Here is a 19,072-nt window from a genome sequence, read left to right as displayed (position 1 = left end):
TACAAGAAAGAAGATCGACTAAAGATATACAGAATATTCACATGAGATACGATACGTGATGAGCAAGAGATATGAAACTTGGAGAAGAATGTCCGGTTTGGATTTGATGGTTCGATCCGATATGAGTTTGATGGTTCGATTTGATGGGTTCGATTTAACATAATATTTTATAACTATCAATTGTATATAATTTCATCTAAATAATTCAAATAAAAATAATAAGGTACATATTCCCTCCCTTATAGTATCACATATTTTATAGTTCGTAATTTAGAGGGGAATATTGAAATTAGAATTTTAAAAGATTTTGTCGAATTTAGGAAATTTTGGATTTTGAGAGATTTCAATGAGATTGTATGATACTTTGGTGGATTTGTTATTATTTTTATTTTAGAAAAGAAAGAAAGTTTGTGATTTGGTAAGATTTATTGGAAGATTTTAAGAGATTTACACACACAAAGGCAAATAAGGTTCATCGACTTCTCAAACACAAAAGTCATGTCTTATAATTATGGTTTCAATGGACAGCACAATATGTTTGGAATATGATTTTTCAAACATATTCAATATTGCAGAGGAAAACTGCAGAAATAATTATTTGGAAACCTTGAGTGGACACAATAAGTTTCAAGGGATGAATAAAGAAAATGCATTAGAGAAGACGGTGGTGTACTGGTGTTGAATCTTATGATGAGGTCAATATATTGGAAGAAAACTCATTAGAGAAGTAATTCTGATTTTGAAACTCACCTGCTTTGTTTTTTTTTCTTATGCAGTGACCTGGAACATTACTTGCATTTTTCACAAGGCAACATGAAACAACAGAACTCTCCAAAGAAAGTATCTTATATAAGCAAATCTATCTCCAGAATTTCTATTGTTTTGTACTCTCATGTATGCTTTATGTTTTTAAGAAAATAAAAAATACTACTTTGATTCATTGGATTCTCTTCTAGACTAGACGGATTCCTTCCAGAACCGAATGGATCTGTCTGTTTCACAAGTAACAAAGACTGATTCAACCGGCGAGTGCTCAATCCACTGCGGTGTACCGTTATGGTTTGAAGGCCATTTTGCCACTTTTTTCTGCAGTTCTGGCATCCCATCTTACAACCTCATTGCTTGCTTCATCTATGGAGATTACAAACTCTTCACTTTCGTTAAAGATTGCCTGCATAACACAACAGTGACGATCGTTTAGAATTAATCGGACCCAGTGAATATTTTCGTCTCAAAAGGTCTAGAGAATTGACTACCTGAGACCGCAGTTTTATTCGCTTTGCTCCGAGACATTCCTTTACCATTCGACCTGAACCTATTTCCCATAACTTAACCGCAAAATCCTTACCAGATGAGAGTACAAACCTAACAAAAGCCATATGATTAATCAATTGTTCTGCAAAAAAATCTATTGAATCTTCTTCCTACCTTTGATCTTTAGTGAACACTGCGTTTGTGACCTCTGATTTTCCATGTGCACCACTAATGGAACGTATACACTTTGCGCTGACCCCGTCATAGAGTCGAATAGCTCTTGAGAACTGTTTTTTTTTTTGAAATCCTTCAGAATAACACATATAGAGGTGAAATTGTTTTCTTCTTATTTCTCACTAGTTTTCAACTAAAGAACTATCCAAAATCTTTTAAAATCAATGTTAAACACTTTTACAAAAAAAATTGTCAAATTTGAATAACACTGGATTTTATAAGATTTTTATAAATTTCTAATTGAATAACAATATATTCTAAGTTACTTTGACTGATTTTAAGTAAATTTCAAATTCAATAACACTGGATTTGGATAATGATTTAAAAATCACGAATTGAATAACGGAAGATTTTAATAAAAAACCAGAATCTTATAGTCTTCAGACTTCACTTTGATCGGAGTAGAAAGCATAACATAACTATGTCTTCCCATGTTCTTTTAGTTTTTAGACTTTTATAGGAACCGATGGGTTAAAAGCCGTGGAACCGAACCGAACCGAACCAAACCGAACCAAACCATTAACGGAATGACATTTACATTTCCGGTTATAACCGAATAGGAACCGAAACCCCGAATTGTGGTCGGTTGGGTTCGGCCCGGGGCTACCTCTTCCTCTTAATAGGGACTGAATCACATAGTTTAAAATAACATAACAATAAATGGATCATACTTTTAATGTTCATGTGAAAGAATGAGAGTGACGAATTATGGTGAACGCATATGTTTTTGTTGTTTCCTAAGAGCAGTAAAGTGAGCAACAATCTGATCATAGTCTGGAAGCTTAGGATGAACATGCTTAGCTTCCTTTAAACTTATTTCTCTATCTCCTCCATTACCCTTTTGATCCGGCAACATTGTAAACACGTTGTACACTATATGGTAACAGTGACCACATGCTCTCCTTTGACGACTTCTCTTTCCCTTGTAGTAGTACCTCCAACACTCCATGTCTTTGGCTATTGGACTGCTTGATGCTGATGATCTTGCTTTTCTCCTTGACCTCCTTCTCTCTTTTCTTTCTTCGTCAGTCTCTTTGAATCTGAACACGCTCTGATCTTTTTCCACCACTTCTTCCTCTATGAAATAATCCTCATCATCACATGCTTTTCTCTGATCCCTTGGTGCTTTACCACCACTATTTTCTTGCTTTTCATTTACATCCCCATCCGTGAGAGTGAACTTATACACGTCTGCCTCGCTATCAGCCTTTTGTGATGCACACTCTGGCTGATAAGAATCCGAACCCATGACTTCTTTCTCTTCTTCTGCCTCCTCGCTTTTTAGTACCTACACACACCAAGAAGTACCAATGTACCATATTACGTACTCGCAAGTCGCAACTCCAACAACATTAAGAAGCAAATAAGATTTTCTATAGTGATTCAAAGAGTCACCTGTTTGTGAAATTCCGGAGTGTATTGCAGTGCCAAAACTTCTAGACGAAGGCCGTGCTCCGCTGCTATCTCACCCAACAGTTTGGACTTGGCATCATACGATACTGTGGTCATGGAGAGTTTCTCTATAACCTGCATTTGAGTATATACATGCTCTGTTAGGTTTTTGAGGTCAGAGATGTAGTCTTTCTTGAACCTTAAGCAAGACGAAATAACACTAGAAGTTTCTTGAATCATAACGAGTTTTATACGAGTTCGGTGTTAATTGACACATAAAGAGAAGCGAAGAAGATAAGCGAGAAACATCAATGAACCTGAGGGTTGACACAATTGCCAGGCAGAAGATTAAGAGCCGTATCCACAAAGTGTTGCCCATAACGCGCACCAAAAAGAATCCTCAAGGCTCGTAGCTCATGCAAGTCTCCACATCTCGCAGAGGCAAAGACAAGTGTTGAGACGGCTTCGTTGATGCCATCAGGAAGGTCTTTACGTCTCCGAATGTAGGAGAGGTTGAGGAGGATTATGCCGGAGAAGTGAAGCAACAAGTGGTAGAGAGACATGAGATTCTCATCAAGGTAGAGCTGTTGAGCCCTATGAAGAGCACGGTCTCGTTCACCAATGCGAAGCAACTGAGCTATGTCGTGTCGATAGTGTGTTGAAATAGCGTATTTCTTGTTCTTGAGCAGCTTTAAACGACATTGAAGCTGTTTCACTACACTCTTACACTTGGATGTCTTTCGCCATCCAAACAAAAAACAAAACATTATTGTATCGTGTTCTGTTCGTTTGTGTCTCAAGCCTTCAAAGATGAACTATTGAATTTGCTCATAATGAGTTAACAGAGGATATGAGAGTTTGTAGGAGAGAGTGGGGGTTCAATCATATGATTGTGGGGGAAGTGGGATCGACGGTTATTTATTTTATTTGGGGCACATAAAACGTACTTTCGAATTTGTTTATTAATTTGTAAATTCTGCGTTGGAATTATGAAGCTATTGTTTAAACATTTGTTCGAAATTTAACTTTTATTAAACTCACACTAATTTAAGTGAGATGATAATTAACGTAATATAAACCTCATTGGCTATCATGGAACCAAGAAAAAACACAACAAGAGCTCAGTATACGACATTACATTATCTTCCCTAATACATCCAGAGAGACTAAAAGCAAAGACCAGGTAAGAAGAAAAAGAGAGGTAATTGGTGCTCAGAGTTGGGGTAAAGGAGGGGCCTCGCCAAATTTAAGAATGTAAGCAGCCTGGTGAATTGGTCTCAGCTGCAATATGATCTGAGCATCAAGATACGCCTCGCAGCAGAAGCACCATACCGACAAGTCACTGTGCTTCCACATAGATATCAAATATCAGTTGGCATTAAAATAACTAAGGAAGAAAGAACAAATGTAATGAGAAACATGTACCTATAACTGAGTGCGAGGCAGTGACCAGTTTGTTGATGATGCATAAGCATGTGCCTGTTCACGAAACGGCTGCATAGAACCTCTTTACAACAAAGGCATAACCAGTTCTCTACTGGATTTTGGCACCTTATACACATTAGAAAGTAAGATAATTGAGTTCATACAAGAATGATGTCCAAAATCAAATATACTGCCAACAAAAACAACAAAAGCTTTAATATAGTGCTTGAAATTGTATTAAACATCCCTATCTTTTCATACACTTCAACAAAACTCACAAAGCGAAAAAGTCAATTCAGAGAGACAACGATGGAACTGATACAAAGTTAACTTTTGTTTGAACTGTTGATAATTGGGTTAATACAACAATGATGTCAAAACTGCCAACAAATCAATCATAAGAACTTTGGTACAATGCTTGAGATTGTATCCCTAAAACACTCTCTACGGCACAAAAGTATATTATTCTATCTTCAACTTCAACAAAAATCAAAAAGACAAAGTGCCAAATCATACATTTGAGCGTTTAACTGTAGAGAGAGACACAAAGATAAAACTAATTCTAAGTCAACTTATGTCATGTGCAACGACCTCAACTCTAATGCTCATGTATAATTAATTTTCTCCCCTGTATGCAAGTGGTCGTCCAGGGCTCCAGGCTACAATTCAAAATGCATCAATCTAAAAGAATGATGACAAAAACAATCACAGGCACTCCACAAGCACAAGAGGTGCAGTGCTTTAGATTGTTTCCTCAGATATTCAGAAATAACTAATCAAAAATCACAAAGCAGAAGAGTCATTTTAGTCTTCAACTGCAGAATATGGAACTGATTCTAAGTTTAGTTATGACTTTAGCTTAGCTCAACTCCCATAGAAACTTGATTCCATGGCCTATTTGCAATTGAATGTTACACTACTTACTCGTTCAGGGCTACAACTCAAATACAACAATCCAAATACTTGTTCAGGGCTACTTCTTGAAGACTCTAACATCTTCAAGAAACAACAAGCAGGAACGTGTAGAGAGAAAGACCTAGAAATCTAATTGATTCTCGCTAACCAGAACACCAAATCAAGCGTCTCCGTTACCTTGAACAAGGAGTATCAGGAGTTGGTAAGTGAATCAAATCGGAAGAAAGAGAGTTCAAGTGATCACAAGATGTACGAGCTTCGACCCAACCCGACCCGGCTCCGACCATCCAGTCTTGCGTTTCATCTGCAACTACCTGATCAAGAGTCTTGATTAAGAAAACAGTGACAGGGGTGAGAGACTATATCGGAAAAAGAGAGGACGGTTTTGAGGTTACGGGAGGAGAAGAGGAGGAGGACGGCGTTGATTTGTTCGCCATTGATAGAATCGCCGGTGAGAAACCAATTTTGACTTTTTTTTTTTTTTGACTCGGTTGTTTATAAGACTAGTAAAATAAATAATAATTCACGTTTTCACAAAATCAGCAAATTCACGTTTTCAAAACAAAAAATTTGGCAACCAACTATTATTATTATTTTTTTTTTGATAAATGAACCAAGGAGTAAATTTAATCCACTCACTTTTAATGAGTTTATAAAATGGTGATGATTTTTAGGCTAAGAAAAGAGAATTTTGTAAAGAAATTACCCCAAGTTCCGACTCCTTTTGTGTATCAACAAAAATATTAACTACACTATTATTTTGTTCATGTTTCACCTATGGTTAAAAAAAGCTCATGAAGCTGGTGCTTTAAACATCACAAATACTAGGGTTTCGGTTTGGTTTGTTCGAATTGAACCGAATAAATCGACAAATTCGGATTTTGGTTCCGAGAGAGGAATAGAGAGTTAGCCGATCGGATGCAATTAAATTGGGAATTCGGTTTCGGATTAATCAGGTTCGGAATCTGATTTCCGATCGGTTTTCGTTAACCAAGGTATAAAAGTTTATTAACACTAAACCTAATCACATTCACTCCAGAGCCAACTCTCTCAAACCCTTGTGCGACTCAAAGGCGATTCTTTCGCTGTGAACACCAAACTCCGACTCACTGACTTTTCTTCATCGTTTCTTCTCTCCTTCTCGTAATCTCTTCTTCTATTGCTCTTCTTCGTCTTCTAACAAGTATATCGGCGGTGGAAAATCAGATTTGGTGAACCCTAATCCCCAAATCGAAAAGGTAGACTCTGGTTCCTTTCAATCTCTGTTCTTATAATCGAAATGGTTTAAAACCCTTGGGTTTCTGTTAATTTGTAGTAGCATAATCTCGTTAATCTCGGATTTAAAACAAAAAACCCTAACCCTAAATTTTTCAATTCGATTTATTTTCAAAATTTTGTTATAGTTTCTTGATTTCTTCTTATAGGTTGTTAAATGTAGTCCTGTTGTTTTTAGTTTTGAAGTTTTAAGATGAAATTAACCATAACCTAAGGTTTCTGTTAGTCGATTGAATTGAGTAGACTTTTCTTGATGGTTTACTTGTTTAAACTTCTCTAATGCTAATCGACTGTTATGCTTTGCAGATGGAGGCTGAAGATTACAACCCTAACGTCGAGAAGGATGGTGAAGAACCTGTTATCATAGAAGGAATTGGTCAGGATGGGACTGCTCAGGCTGAGAAGGCTACGACTGGGAGTAAAAGAGCAAAACTAGACTCTGGTCTACCACCTAAGGCGAAGAAGAAGTATCCTAAAAGGGCTTAGGTCTGGCAACATTTCATTCAAAGGAATGAGGATGATCAATTCAGCTTCTGTAAGTATTGTCAGCAACAGGTTGGGTGTGATACAAAGCAATCAGGGACTAGCGGGATGAAGGGTCACATAGATAGATGCAAAAAGTTTAAGGAGTTCAAAGAGATGGAAAATCAGACTGCTTTAGGTGCTGATAAGAGGGGGGGGGATATGATGGTCATTAAGTATGATCCTAAGCTTTATAGGTTATCTGTTAATCAGATAGTTGTTATGAATGAGTTGCCTTTTTCTTTTGTTGAATCTGAAGGGTGGAAACGTTTATGTTTAAACTTGCTGCCTATGTACAAGACTTTCTCAAAAAGGACCTCTTCTAAGGACATATCTGGAATGTTTCTGCAAGAGAAAGAAGAGTTGAAGCACTTGTTTGGTGTTGAGCAACAAAGAGTTTCTCTTACCACGAATATATGGGTTTCGCAAACAACCTATGTCAACTACATGGTGGTGACTGCTCACTGGAATGATGAGAATTGGGCAATGCAGAAAAGGATACTAAGCTTCAAGGTAATCACTGATCACAAAGGAGACACGATTGCTGGACAACTTTTGGATTGTTTAGAGGAATAGGGGATCAAGAAGGTATTTTCAGTGACTGTTGATAATGCTAAGGATAATGACAATGCTTTGAGGGTTTTTAGAGACGAGTTGAGGCTGAGAGGAGGAGAAGCTTTAGTCACAGATGGTGAATTCTTGCTTATGAGATGCTGTGCTCACATCCTCAATCTGATTGTGTCAGATGGAGTGAAGAAGGCTAAACCTTGTATTACTGCTATCAGGAATTCAATCAAGTATGTGAGATCATCGTATACAAGACTGAAGTCCTTTACACTTAGGTGATAACTTCAAACATTTACTTCTGAATTTTATTGAAAGCACATACTACTTTAGCTTTTAGTCTAATTTCTCTGTTTTCTCTGTTTATTGATTAGGTGTGACACATGAAAGGTGTGTAGAGGCAGCTTGCCTCTGGATGTCATTACCAGGTGGAATTCAACTTACCTTATGCTGACTCAAACTTTGAAGTTGAGAGTAACCTTTCAGAAGATGCTGACTGAGGACAAGTTGTATGAGGATTATTTCAATGAAGAGGATGAGAAAACCAAACAGAAACGTGATGGACCACCAATGTTTTCTGATTGGGAAGAGGTGTCAAGGTTAGTCAAGTTCCTGAAAATCTTTTACAACTGCACTTTGACGTTTTCTGCCTCTACATACATCAGTGATTTCAACTGATGCTTATAAGCACATAGTGAACATTGAGAGAAGTCTTATCACTAGATGTGGAAACAGTAATGAAGAGGTTAGAAAGCAGGCTCATATTATGAGGGATAAGTTTGAGAAGTATTGGGATGGGTTGATGAATATGAATCTGATTGTTATTGTTGCTAGTGTTTTAGATCCCCAGAATAAGATGCAGTTTGCTACTCTTTGCTTTGAACAACTTTATGGTAAGAATACAATAGAGTTTAGGAAGCTTAGTAATTCAGTTACATGTGTGATGAAACAAATGTTCTCGGAATACAGTTTGAGACTTCGCAAACCTGTTGAGCAACCAGAAGAGGAACTTCCATCACCTATAATAGCTGACTTATCTGATGATGATGACTGTGAGGGTATTGATTCTTTGTACAACAAGCTGGTTAGATCTAAGAGACCAGTAGAAGGCTGCAATGAGTTAGATATCTACTTAACTGAGAAGACAGAGGTTAGAGTGGAGAGTACTTTAGGTTTTCCTTATGATGTCCTCTCATGGTGGAAGTGCAACAACCAGAAGTTCCCTATCTTATCTGCAATGGCTAAGGATGTTCTAGCTATTCAAGTATCCTCTGTTGCTTCAGAATCAGTTTTTAGCACTAATGGTCGAGTCTTGGATTCATATAGGAGTTCTTTAACTCCTTATATGGTTGAGGTTATGATTCTCACTCAACAATGGCTTAGGTGCAACTTCAAAGCTGATGATGAAGTTGCAAACATAACACAAATGATGGAGGATGTTGCATTCTTCGAATCCCTTGGTAAGTATAACATTTCTGTTTATATACATATCTTCATACCATCTTACTTCTAACACTTGTTTATTTCCTAATTCAGATTCTCGGAATGCACATACTCAATGAATCTTCTTTATATAAGTTGAGTATTTGTATTTCAATCTATGTATTCTTGCTTGTTACTTGATAAGATTACAAGTTCTAAGGCTTCTTTGTTTTCAATGTTTACAGGTAATCATAGGCTGTTTTTTTGTACTTTTTGATGTGTAAAGCAACATTAACATAACTATGAAAATCGGAAGTGGTAGCTGCTCTCTTTTGTGGTTTTTGAGAAGGATTAGCAACAGCATGCACCATGCACAACCTTGATATGGTATTGATTCAATAGCTTCTACCTTCTAAACAATGAGTTGGTATTGATTCAATTCTACTAAAACTGTTATTTAGGTCTGTAATGTATGGGCGCATATGGTCTGTAATGTATGGGTGCATATGGTCTGTAATGATGTCATACACATATACGGATGAGCTAAGCTCAATTTTGTTTGCCTACTTCGGTGCAAAAAGATCCGAAGTAGTGTTGTTCTCGATAACATTCAGAATACTATATTATTCATATATCCGACCCGATTACGCCGAGTTCCGATTAAATTTTTGGTTCAATTCGGCAACATTTCTCAAAATCCGAATAACTCAAAAACCGATTAACCCGACCCGAATAAACCGAATATTCCGAAACCCCATGGCTAGTTTTAAAGCTCATGAAGGTAAGTTTTGTTTATGTCTCAAATGATTTAAGCTCAACGTAAGTTTCAAAATGATGAATAAGGATTGTGATTATGATTATTCTTTTTTCAAAAAAAAAAAAAAGATTGTGATTATGCTTTAACTACGATACAATTTTTCATTTTTCTTGTATAACTCTAAATATCTCTTATAATAAAGGTTGTTTTGTATCAAACAGATCCAAAAACAAAAAAACATCAAAGAAATTACAGTTGATTTCATATAATCTGACGTGATACTGAAGATAAACCTAAGTAAAACATGTTTGTAAAAAACCTTGGTCATCAAGAAACAGAAACCCTCCTAGTCAAGCTTCTCGTTGCGGTTTTTGCAGCTTCTTCGCCAGCGTTCATAGATCCAAGACTCTCCGACGAATCCGACCCACCCCCACCTCCTCCATTGTTCTTCTCTCCTCCTCCTTTGCTTTGCAACTGCAGCTTCTTCCCAAAAATCTTGGACTTTATCAAGCTTCTCATTTTGCTTATCGCTGTGACCCCTGCTTTGTCCATGCTCTTCCTCCCACTATCCTCCTGCAGTTTCAGCGCGGCTATCTCGCTCTTCAATGCTCTCATCTCCTCTTCCGTTGCAACCGCTTCCCATTCGTCTTCCATGACCGTTGGCACTGATCTTGAGCTAACGTAGGTCCCGCAGCTGCGTAGCTCTCTTGCCATCCCTCTGGGCAAGTCAGGTGTGCTGCTTCCAGATGAAGCAGCCGCTCTCACTTGCTCAAAGAAGAGAACTTGGACAACCACTCGTAATGGGAGCCTGTCGTTTTGCACAGCATGCATACACGCTTCTACCGATAGTTTTCGGCAATCCATCAGTTTGCATATCCTTTTCTTTTCTCCCTTTGTGATTCCTGGATGCTCCTGTATGTATAACCCAATATCAGGTAAACCAAACCACAAAACGAACAACCAAAAGACCAAAAAACACAAATTGAAACCAAGAGATAAATTGGATTGCCTCTCAAAATGTATGCCATAAAAGAGAAGCTACCTTCAGAAACATGTCAATGGCACGGTAGAGTCCATCATGTGCGGGTCTGGAGATGCTAGTAACAATCTCAGCAAGATCAATGAATTTAGATGCAGGAAGATTTGGATCTTTGGCAATTTCAGTAAGGTAGCTATCTATCAGTTTAACCACCATCAGCTTTGAAGCTTCAGATAATATCCCGGGTAGTTTTCTTACTTCCTGAACTTCGAACCCATCGTCATCATCTTGAACCTCTATCTCACTGTTTTGGTCTCTTCTCATGAACTCCATAACTATCTTCTGCACTAACTCCACATCGTACAATGTTTCGCTTCCTTGATGCGACTTTATCAAGAGTTCAGCCATAGAAGCTTCCTCCAGTTGCTGTCCTATTCTTCTTACAAGCTGTTCCTTAACCGGCTCTCCAGAGTTAACCATAGTCACTGCTTTGAGAAGTTTAAGCATGAAACCGCAGGAGACACTGTCTTTCTCAGCTGGAAGCAACCAAACAAGTGTCTCTATGATTGTCTTATGCTTCAACAAATCTCCTTGCTCCATCACACCCTTGTTAAAACCCAATAATCTTCTATAAGCATAAGCTTTCAAAGCTTCTCCAATCACTTTTCCACCAAGTCTGTATTTGGTTTTGATGTTCATTATAACCCTTTTGTAATAATCAATCTCTAGTTCGCACAAATCCTCCACCCACCAATCATGTGGAACTTCTCTAGCCTTGATTTGATCCGCCCCGCTGATTTCTTCAGGAAGCTTCTTTCTGTTATAAGTATATGACCACTCGACGTGGGAAACATCCACACAGACCTTACTGGCTATGGCATCAATGCAAAGGCTAACCAATTTGAGATCCTCAGATAGCGGTAAGAACGGTTTGGTGGTCTGAAGAACAGTGATGGAGTCTTTCCAGCTACGGAAGAGACTTGAGTTTAGGAACACATCAATCTTGTAGATCAGGTTACCTTTCTCGACTACCTCATGCATACCTAGATACTCAGCTGCACATCTGGTGGCCACAACGTTGTACGCACTTAGCGTTACTGTCATACCATAACAGAATTTTGCACATGTCTCAAAAGCAGTTGGGCCGCCGGGAATACCAGAGATATCAACCTCGTCCGTGCTTGAGAGCAATTTTTGTAGGCATGCACACTTCGAAAGTAGAGGAAACTGCAGAGGATAAACCAGAATCATTAAATATGCAATCAGTTTAGAGGATCAGCTCTGATAATCTCTTTGTATAAAATGCTAATACCGATAATTCATCAGATCAAAGTAATGGATTATGTGAAACTATAAATCTAAAATTAATGCTTGATGTCTGAACTGAAAACTGAAAAAATCTAAATAAATTCATCGCTAATGGTAACCTGTTAAAGTCTTTTCTGTGGGACTACCACACAGAGATTTGCACCTTAAGATGCACCATGACTAATAAAAACCCAAGTAATGTACATAAGAATGTGAGGACATAAGTCATTTATAGAACCATGGTATGGTACATACCTTATGCAAACAAAATCTTGATCCATCAACATTGACACTAATGTCACTAGCCAGTTCATTTTCCACGTACCTGCGTGAGATAATATCAACATCTAGAGTCAGCTATCATCAATTAGATACTCTGTTTATGATATTTTCTCTATCAAGAACAAGCTTTGAAAGAAAAAGTAATTCATAATGAAAGCTTGATCATAGCCTTTCGCATCATGATTCAATTTTATAGATGTTTTACAAGATGAGAGAAACTTCAGAACATATAAACATTAAACTAACAGCTGCAACAAACAAACAACAAGAGGAAATAAAAGGAAAGATCATTGTAGCAGCTGCAATAACAAGCTAAACTTGATCAAGATTGGCTATTACCTAGCATTATTCCCATCAGTTTTGAACGAATCTGGCTTCGAACTAATTTTCATGAACTTCATCTTCTTCCCCTAGGCAAAAGAACTCTTGAAGAGGTAAAGATAAATGACTTGCAAGAAGACCACCAAAAAAAGCCTCAAGGATCACAACCTCCACTTCTTCCAAATTAGTTAACCATAACCAAAGCCATTCCCTTAAATAGAAAGTGAGGATGTTCCAAGAACTGAGGGTGGGGACCAGAGATTGATACTTTTATGCAACTAACTTAACTTCTTCCCTTGGAGATCTAAAAGCACAAACACAGAGAAGGACCAAAAGGAAGAAAACAAAGCCTCAAATACAGAGAAACTGACTCTAAAACCAATTAGATTAGCAACATGATTCAAAACTTTTCTTTCTTTCCTCTTTATTAAATTGTTAACTTGTAGAATAATCAAATAAAAAAAAGGGTTCTCATTTCAATAGAAAAGCCAATTAGAGAAGCAGATTGCTTCCTTATACACTAGCAAAATGCCGTGAAGCACGGCCAAACGCAGCAACCAAAGGGGACAATACCGTAGCAAAATGTCTCAAGCACAAAATCGAATCAAGATCCACACCCTTAATCACCTCTGGTGTCATTCATTAATTATAATTAATGTAAATGCAGCTTAAGATGATGATTAAAAAAATGGATTAACCTGTGTGGTGACTGTGTTGTGTTTCTTCAAGTCTTCAAGTTCCAACTTTGAAGCACATGTTTCTGGTATTAGTTTAATCAACCGTAGAAGTTTGGGAACCTGCAAATTTAAAAAAAAAAAAAATTAAAAACAGCATCTCGGTATTAGTAGAAGTAAACCACCACAACGGTAGACAAGAAGCATCTTTTGTATCTTTTTTTTTATCCTTTAATTTGTATTTATTATCTTTGCAATTAAAGAATAACCAAAGACTGCAAACTACAGGTGCTATGATCAATTTTAAGTTGACCCATTAGCTAAATCTAAGATTTTTACAAGAAAAAACTCATTACAAAGTTCAAAGTTGAATGCTTTATGTTAGAAACAGAGGGGTTTTAAATCACTGATAAACAAAACCCACAAAATCAAGCACAAACTGAAAAAAAATTCAGATGCTATGATCAGTTTTTAGTTGACCCATTAACTAAATCTGAGAAATTTGCTAGAGAGAGGGTTTATGAACCCTAAAACCCTAATCAACAAACCCGTTAAATCAAGCAAAAAAACTTCATTTTTACAAGTGCTATGATCAATTTGAAACTGACCCATCAGATAAATCTGAGAAATTTACAAGAATAATTCATCATACCAAACAAAGTTGAATGCTTTGGGGTTTAAGAACCATAAGACCCTAATTAAAACAAAACCCACTAAATCAAGTAAAAAAAAAAAACTGCAAATTTCAGGTGCTATGATCAGTTTAAAGTTGAATCTGAGAAATAGACATGACTAATTCATCACATACAACAAAGTTGATAGCTTTGGGGTTTTAGAACACCCAAAAACCTTAACTAACAAAACTCACTAAATTGAGGCAATGAGATTTCAAAATCAAATTGTGCTTGGAAAGAAACTTCGTGAACCAGCAAAAACGAAAAGACAGTTCCCTGAAACAGCTCTCCGTGTAAAAAAACCCAGAGAAACCCATTTCTCAAAGCTATCACAGTTTTATCACAGTTTTAAAATTCCATAAAGAAAAAAAAAAAAAAAAATTAATACTTTCACATAGTTTAGAAAATATTATCTAAGTGTGTTTGAACTTTGAACATAAAACAGTGGAAAATTTTACAACCTTGAAGGTTCTCTCGGACGTTACACGCCGAAGTTCTTATTTTTCTTCTAAATTTGATTTCGTAAGTACAATATTTGTTTTTTTCTCAGTTTATTTAGGCACGCGAGTCTTCTTCTTTCTCTTTTCTGCTTTTGAAAATGGGTTGTTCTCTTTAATTATTTCATTAAATGAAAATGAGAACCTTCACGTCTTCTCTAAATTAAGTTAGTCAACATCTGTTAAAGGTCCCAATCATATTTTATATGAACACAATACTTTAACTATTTTTCTTCATATTCTCCTTTTCGTTTACATCGATTTATATATAGAAAAATATAATAAGAAATTTATATTTATCTAGAATAAAGAATACCTGACAACATACACAAAAAAATATGGACTATATCTAAACACAAAACACCTAAACTCTTATAGCTAGGATTAGGCATTCTCGTACGTATGGGCCGATCATGTCGCATGACCCCATCAACATCTCGACAGGATGGCGAAGAAATCTATTCCAAATGTGAATTATGATCCTAATGTCCTCTCCATTCAAGTATCTAACCATAAATTTCTTAGAGTAGAAAGAGAAAAATTATTAATATAAAATTGTTTGAGTTTCTTAAATATGGTTCAAAGTTTCTTAAATAAGAGATTTTAAAATCTTTGGAGAGAGTTATTACACTATCTAAGAAACTCATCAAATTAAATAATAATAATTGGATAATTTTTATTGTAAGAAACTTATGTATGTAACGATTTGGGCAATTAAAAGTTTGATTGTTGAGCCAAAAAAAACATAAAAAAGTTAGCCAACATCTAAAATGGTGTAAGATTGGCGAATTCTGTGTTATTCAGTTCTTATTTTCAGTGACTATTTAAAAATAGTAATGTTATTGGTTATTGTTTATAGTATTTGTAAATAATTTATAGTTTTTTAAGCTTATTGTATTTGAATTTGTGAGAAGTATTTTCTTTTTCTTGTTCAGATCGGAGTTTGAAATCATTCGACAATTGAATTTGGTCTTCAAAGAAACGTTGTTTGAAAATAGCAATTGAGAATAGATCGGATATAAACTGGAATAACCAAGACACGTTCCATGTGATTTTATGGAGCATTGCGTCTCTGACGGCCTTTCGTTGGGACGACTTAAATAGCCTTAAGCCTTGAATGGATATTACACGCAAAAAAATTTAACCATCAACAGACTATATTTGTAACGCTCGTACCCCACTATCTGAATCGAGCTTGTGATTCAAGGAATTGCGATGGAATAAGTTGTGATTCGAGAATTTAATCGAGTGTCCGAGAGGCTCGTGTGGATGGTATGATGAACTGTTGGAGATGGTCGAGTAGTCATTGATGTGTTGGCTAATCCGCGTTTAATTGTTTGAGCGTGAACGGTTATTGATAGTTATTGATAATGTGCGTGTAAGCGTATGATGGAACTGGCGGGAGTGGTTATTGGCGTTATAAAATGCGCGGATCTGACTTAAGTGACGGTTATTGGACGGTTTCTGAGAAGAGAGTGTATAAAATGGATTTTGAGCTTTCTTCTTCGTCACAGACGTTATGTGGTCGAGTTAGGACTAGAGAGAAAGGGAGAAAAAGAGAATTTATTGACATTTATAGAGAGAAATCAAGGATTAAGAGAGGATCGTCGAGTCTTATCGGTTGGTTGTTCTTGGAGCGATGATATTCAGCGGTAATGCGAATATGTGTCGAGAAGTGCAGTCACGCATCGACGATGGCGATGGCGTGTCAAAATTAAAGATCTACGAGTCAAGATTGGGTGGTATTTGTCGTGTTTCTGAGTAGCGGTTATCGATAGCAAGATCGACGATCGAGTTTATGCGTATTCGGGGATCGATGATGAAGATCGAGATTGGAGTTTGGTTCAGTATCATGGAATGGGGGTGATGGTCGTGCATGTTCGAGGCGGTTGTTGAGTTGTATCAATCCTGATTGACGGTCGGGTTTGTTATCGATGGTGGGCAATGGATGGTCGAGTTTGCCGAGCGGTTATCAAGAGCATTCGATTGGTGGTCTGACGCTTATGGAGAGTCATTGGTCAATGATCAAGTAATTGTCGATGATCAACACTTCTGTTTGCGATAACGAGTTATCTGGTATGGATTATCGAGGATCAGGTGTTGTGTCTGAATGTTCTAATGATCAAGGATCATGGGTTTCTGGGCGGTTATTGGTGGGGTAGTATGTGAGTATGTTCGGTGTGATGTGTATTCCGGAACAGCTCTCTTCGGACTTAGTCATACGGGGATGGTTAGCTGAGTGACTAAGTGTGACACTCTCGTTTCAGGGACATGCGGAGATGTTTAAAAGAATTGATTTGGCCAAAGTGCACTTATCTTTTCGGTCAAGGATCTCGAGAGAACTCCACAATTAAGCGTTCTTATGGTGGAGTAGTTTCAGGATGGGTGACCTTCTGGGAAGTGATTGTCGGAAATGTGCGAGTGAGGACAAAACACAGGGAAAAATTATGTGATGATTTGTAGGGACGGTAAACAAGTCTTTAAAACCTCTCGGACGTAGCAAACCGACTGTCGGATATGGATGAACTCACGGGCCTAGTGAGAGGACGTGAGGCCCATTAAGGAAGGTAGGGCCATGGAATGAGAGTGGACATGGAACCCATTGAGAGGTGGCGTTTGGGGCGTTACACTAATCTCCAAGGAGAAATGTTGGATGAATCATTGGTAGCTAATACATTGAGAATGTTGTGATCGGAAGATGGTGCAAAGGAAGATCTGAGACTTCAAATGGGATTGGGATGGCGTTCGAGGAGTCATGCGCATCCGAGTGTTCATCAGGAGCGATTGACGAACGAGTCTGCTTTTGCGAAATGCTAAGGTATTACTATTTACTCACTTTAGCCTTGTTATTGCGTTTTTGCTGGATATTTGGGATGAATTAGGTTGCTAGCTCAAATCTGACTGTTTTGAGAAGTTTCTGTTGCGAAGTTGAATCGTCGCAGGAAGTTTACCGGAATTTTACTCTCCGGCGAGGCTGTGTTTTCTCTGTGTCCTACGGTCGAGCATTTAGAAGCCGGGTTGGGACATTTCAATACCACTCTATTTTTCGGACACACTACTAAATCCTTTACAGACCAAATTTATTTTTATGTAAAAGTGGTGTGTTGTTGATTTGCCGCAGATAACTTCTATAATTGAAGAATCCCCTATATATTAATAAAGAAGCATTTTCAACAAAATGCTGATGTGTCGTCGCCAGAGCGATTTAAAGATTTAATTGTAATTAAACATCTCAAGATAAACATATTTACAAAAATAAGTTTTTTTTTTTGACAACAACATACAAGATTAAAAAAAAAAAGACTTATTTTTGTGCCATTAAAATATATAAGACTTATTAAATGTGCCATTAAAAATAAATCTTTTGATTTATTAAATGTGCCATTAAAATATATAAGGAAATCTTTATTTTATTATTATTTACATAAATGTGTCATTAGAATATATAAGGTAATGTTTCTTTCTATTTGTTTTTTAAAATGAAAGACTTCATCAACTAGTAAAAAAAATATATATAGTTAATAATTTAATTATCATTTTCATAACATATTTAATGATTTAAGTAAATTACATTTCATAAACTATCAAAAAACTTATTCATCTATTTAACTTTTTGAAATATAAAACTTATTCTCCAATTTTAAAAAATTTGATGACTATTCAAGTACTCTCTCTGTTTCACAATAAGTGTCATTTTGACACATTTCACACAAATTAAGAAAATATTAACATATACATATATGCCCTTATTTAATAAATGTTTAATGGGTTAATTTTGTTATAGATTAAAGGTAAAACTAGAAAATCTAATGAAAAAGATGCATTGAATAATGACACTATTTGTGAAACAAAATAAAATTTTAAAATGACATTCTTTATGAAACAAAGAGGGTATATATTAAAAATTAATTATTACAATAATCTTAAAAATAAATAACATTATCATAATTATCACAATATTTAACATTATATTTCACATTTCACGGGTGAAATATATTTTTACACAAAATAATTATATGTAAATTTGAATTAAAAAAATTATGTGTAAAATTATTATTATGACACCTTAAATTCCAAATAATAATTCTTGTAATAATTTTATTTGAATCGATTTATCCCGCATATAGTGCGGGTTATTACCTAGTGATATATAAAAAGCAGCCCAATTCACAAAAAAAAAAAAAAAAAATCTGCCCCTACTACAGCTATTCAAACACAGTATAACGGTCAAGACAATGTTTAGGAAGACAAAAATGAGAACGTTTTAAACTAGTTAAACAGAGACTCAACATTTTAGGAAAAAATATGGGGTTTACGTTAGGTTTGATAAGGTCTCACTCAAGAACTTATATAAGAAAACATGACTTTAAATATTTTTCTCCATGTCTTTCAGATTATAAGTATTTATACATGTCAAGAATCTCGATCCTGGAATATAGAAGATATACATGAATCAAAGGTTTTTAAAAATTTATCTTAAACGAAAACCAACAAACCCAACCGTACCCTCCAAAAGAGTTTCGTCCTCAAAGTTCTGGAGAAAAGGACTTACATCTTCTTTGATAGCTTCTTCCCAT

The 19,072-nt window shown here is 36.3% G+C and overlaps 3 protein-coding genes across 9 annotated transcripts; all 3 read right to left on the bottom strand.

The window, feature by feature from the left end:
- Positions 1-2,194: 2,194 nt before the first annotated feature.
- LOC104709183 (uncharacterized) lies at positions 2,195-3,647 on the bottom strand. Its single transcript, XM_019232931.1, has 3 exons — positions 3,198-3,647; positions 2,884-3,015; positions 2,195-2,776 (listed from the first exon to the last, which is right to left on the bottom strand). Exons 1-3 carry the CDS (start codon positions 3,645-3,647, stop codon positions 2,195-2,197), a joined length of 1,164 nt encoding a protein of 387 aa, XP_019088476.1.
- A 242-nt stretch (positions 3,648-3,889) lies between these two features.
- On the bottom strand, positions 3,890-5,751 carry LOC104793191 (uncharacterized). Of its 2 annotated transcripts, none has more exons than XM_087459890.1 (4): positions 5,616-5,751; positions 5,398-5,534; positions 4,306-4,431; positions 3,890-4,222 (listed from the first exon to the last, which is right to left on the bottom strand). In XM_087459890.1, the coding sequence occupies exons 1-4, from the start codon at positions 5,655-5,657 to the stop codon at positions 4,093-4,095; spliced, it is 435 nt and encodes a 144-aa protein (XP_087316016.1). In that variant the 5' UTR covers positions 5,658-5,751; the 3' UTR covers positions 3,890-4,092. The 2 variants fall into 2 exon arrangements, with proteins under 2 accessions (XP_087316016.1, XP_087316018.1); XM_087459892.1 differs by having other exon boundaries at positions 5,602-5,747.
- A 4,166-nt stretch (positions 5,752-9,917) lies between these two features.
- LOC104793149 (phototropic-responsive NPH3 family protein NPY2-like) lies at positions 9,918-14,598 on the bottom strand. 6 transcript variants are annotated; one of them, XM_010519475.2, is made up of 6 exons: positions 14,460-14,598; positions 13,349-13,447; positions 12,669-12,861; positions 12,303-12,372; positions 10,803-11,966; positions 9,918-10,672 (listed from the first exon to the last, which is right to left on the bottom strand). In XM_010519475.2, exons 3-6 carry the CDS (start codon positions 12,728-12,730, stop codon positions 10,088-10,090), a joined length of 1,881 nt encoding a protein of 626 aa, XP_010517777.1. In that variant the 5' UTR covers positions 12,731-12,861; positions 13,349-13,447; positions 14,460-14,598; the 3' UTR covers positions 9,918-10,087. The 6 variants fall into 6 exon arrangements, with proteins under 6 accessions (XP_010517777.1, XP_010517752.1, XP_010517783.1 ...); XM_010519450.2 differs by having other exon boundaries at positions 12,669-12,954; positions 14,460-14,572; XM_010519481.2 differs by having other exon boundaries at positions 12,669-12,739; positions 14,460-14,572.
- Between the last annotated feature and the right edge of the window lie 4,474 nt (positions 14,599-19,072).

This window comes from Camelina sativa, chromosome 1 (assembly GCF_030686135.1).
Source record: "Camelina sativa cultivar CO46 ecotype springtype chromosome 1, ASM3068613v1".
Classification (NCBI taxonomy): domain Eukaryota; kingdom Viridiplantae; phylum Streptophyta; class Magnoliopsida; order Brassicales; family Brassicaceae; genus Camelina; species Camelina sativa.
Note: the sequence above shows the minus strand (reverse complement) of the source record. Positions and strands in the feature narration are given on the sequence as shown.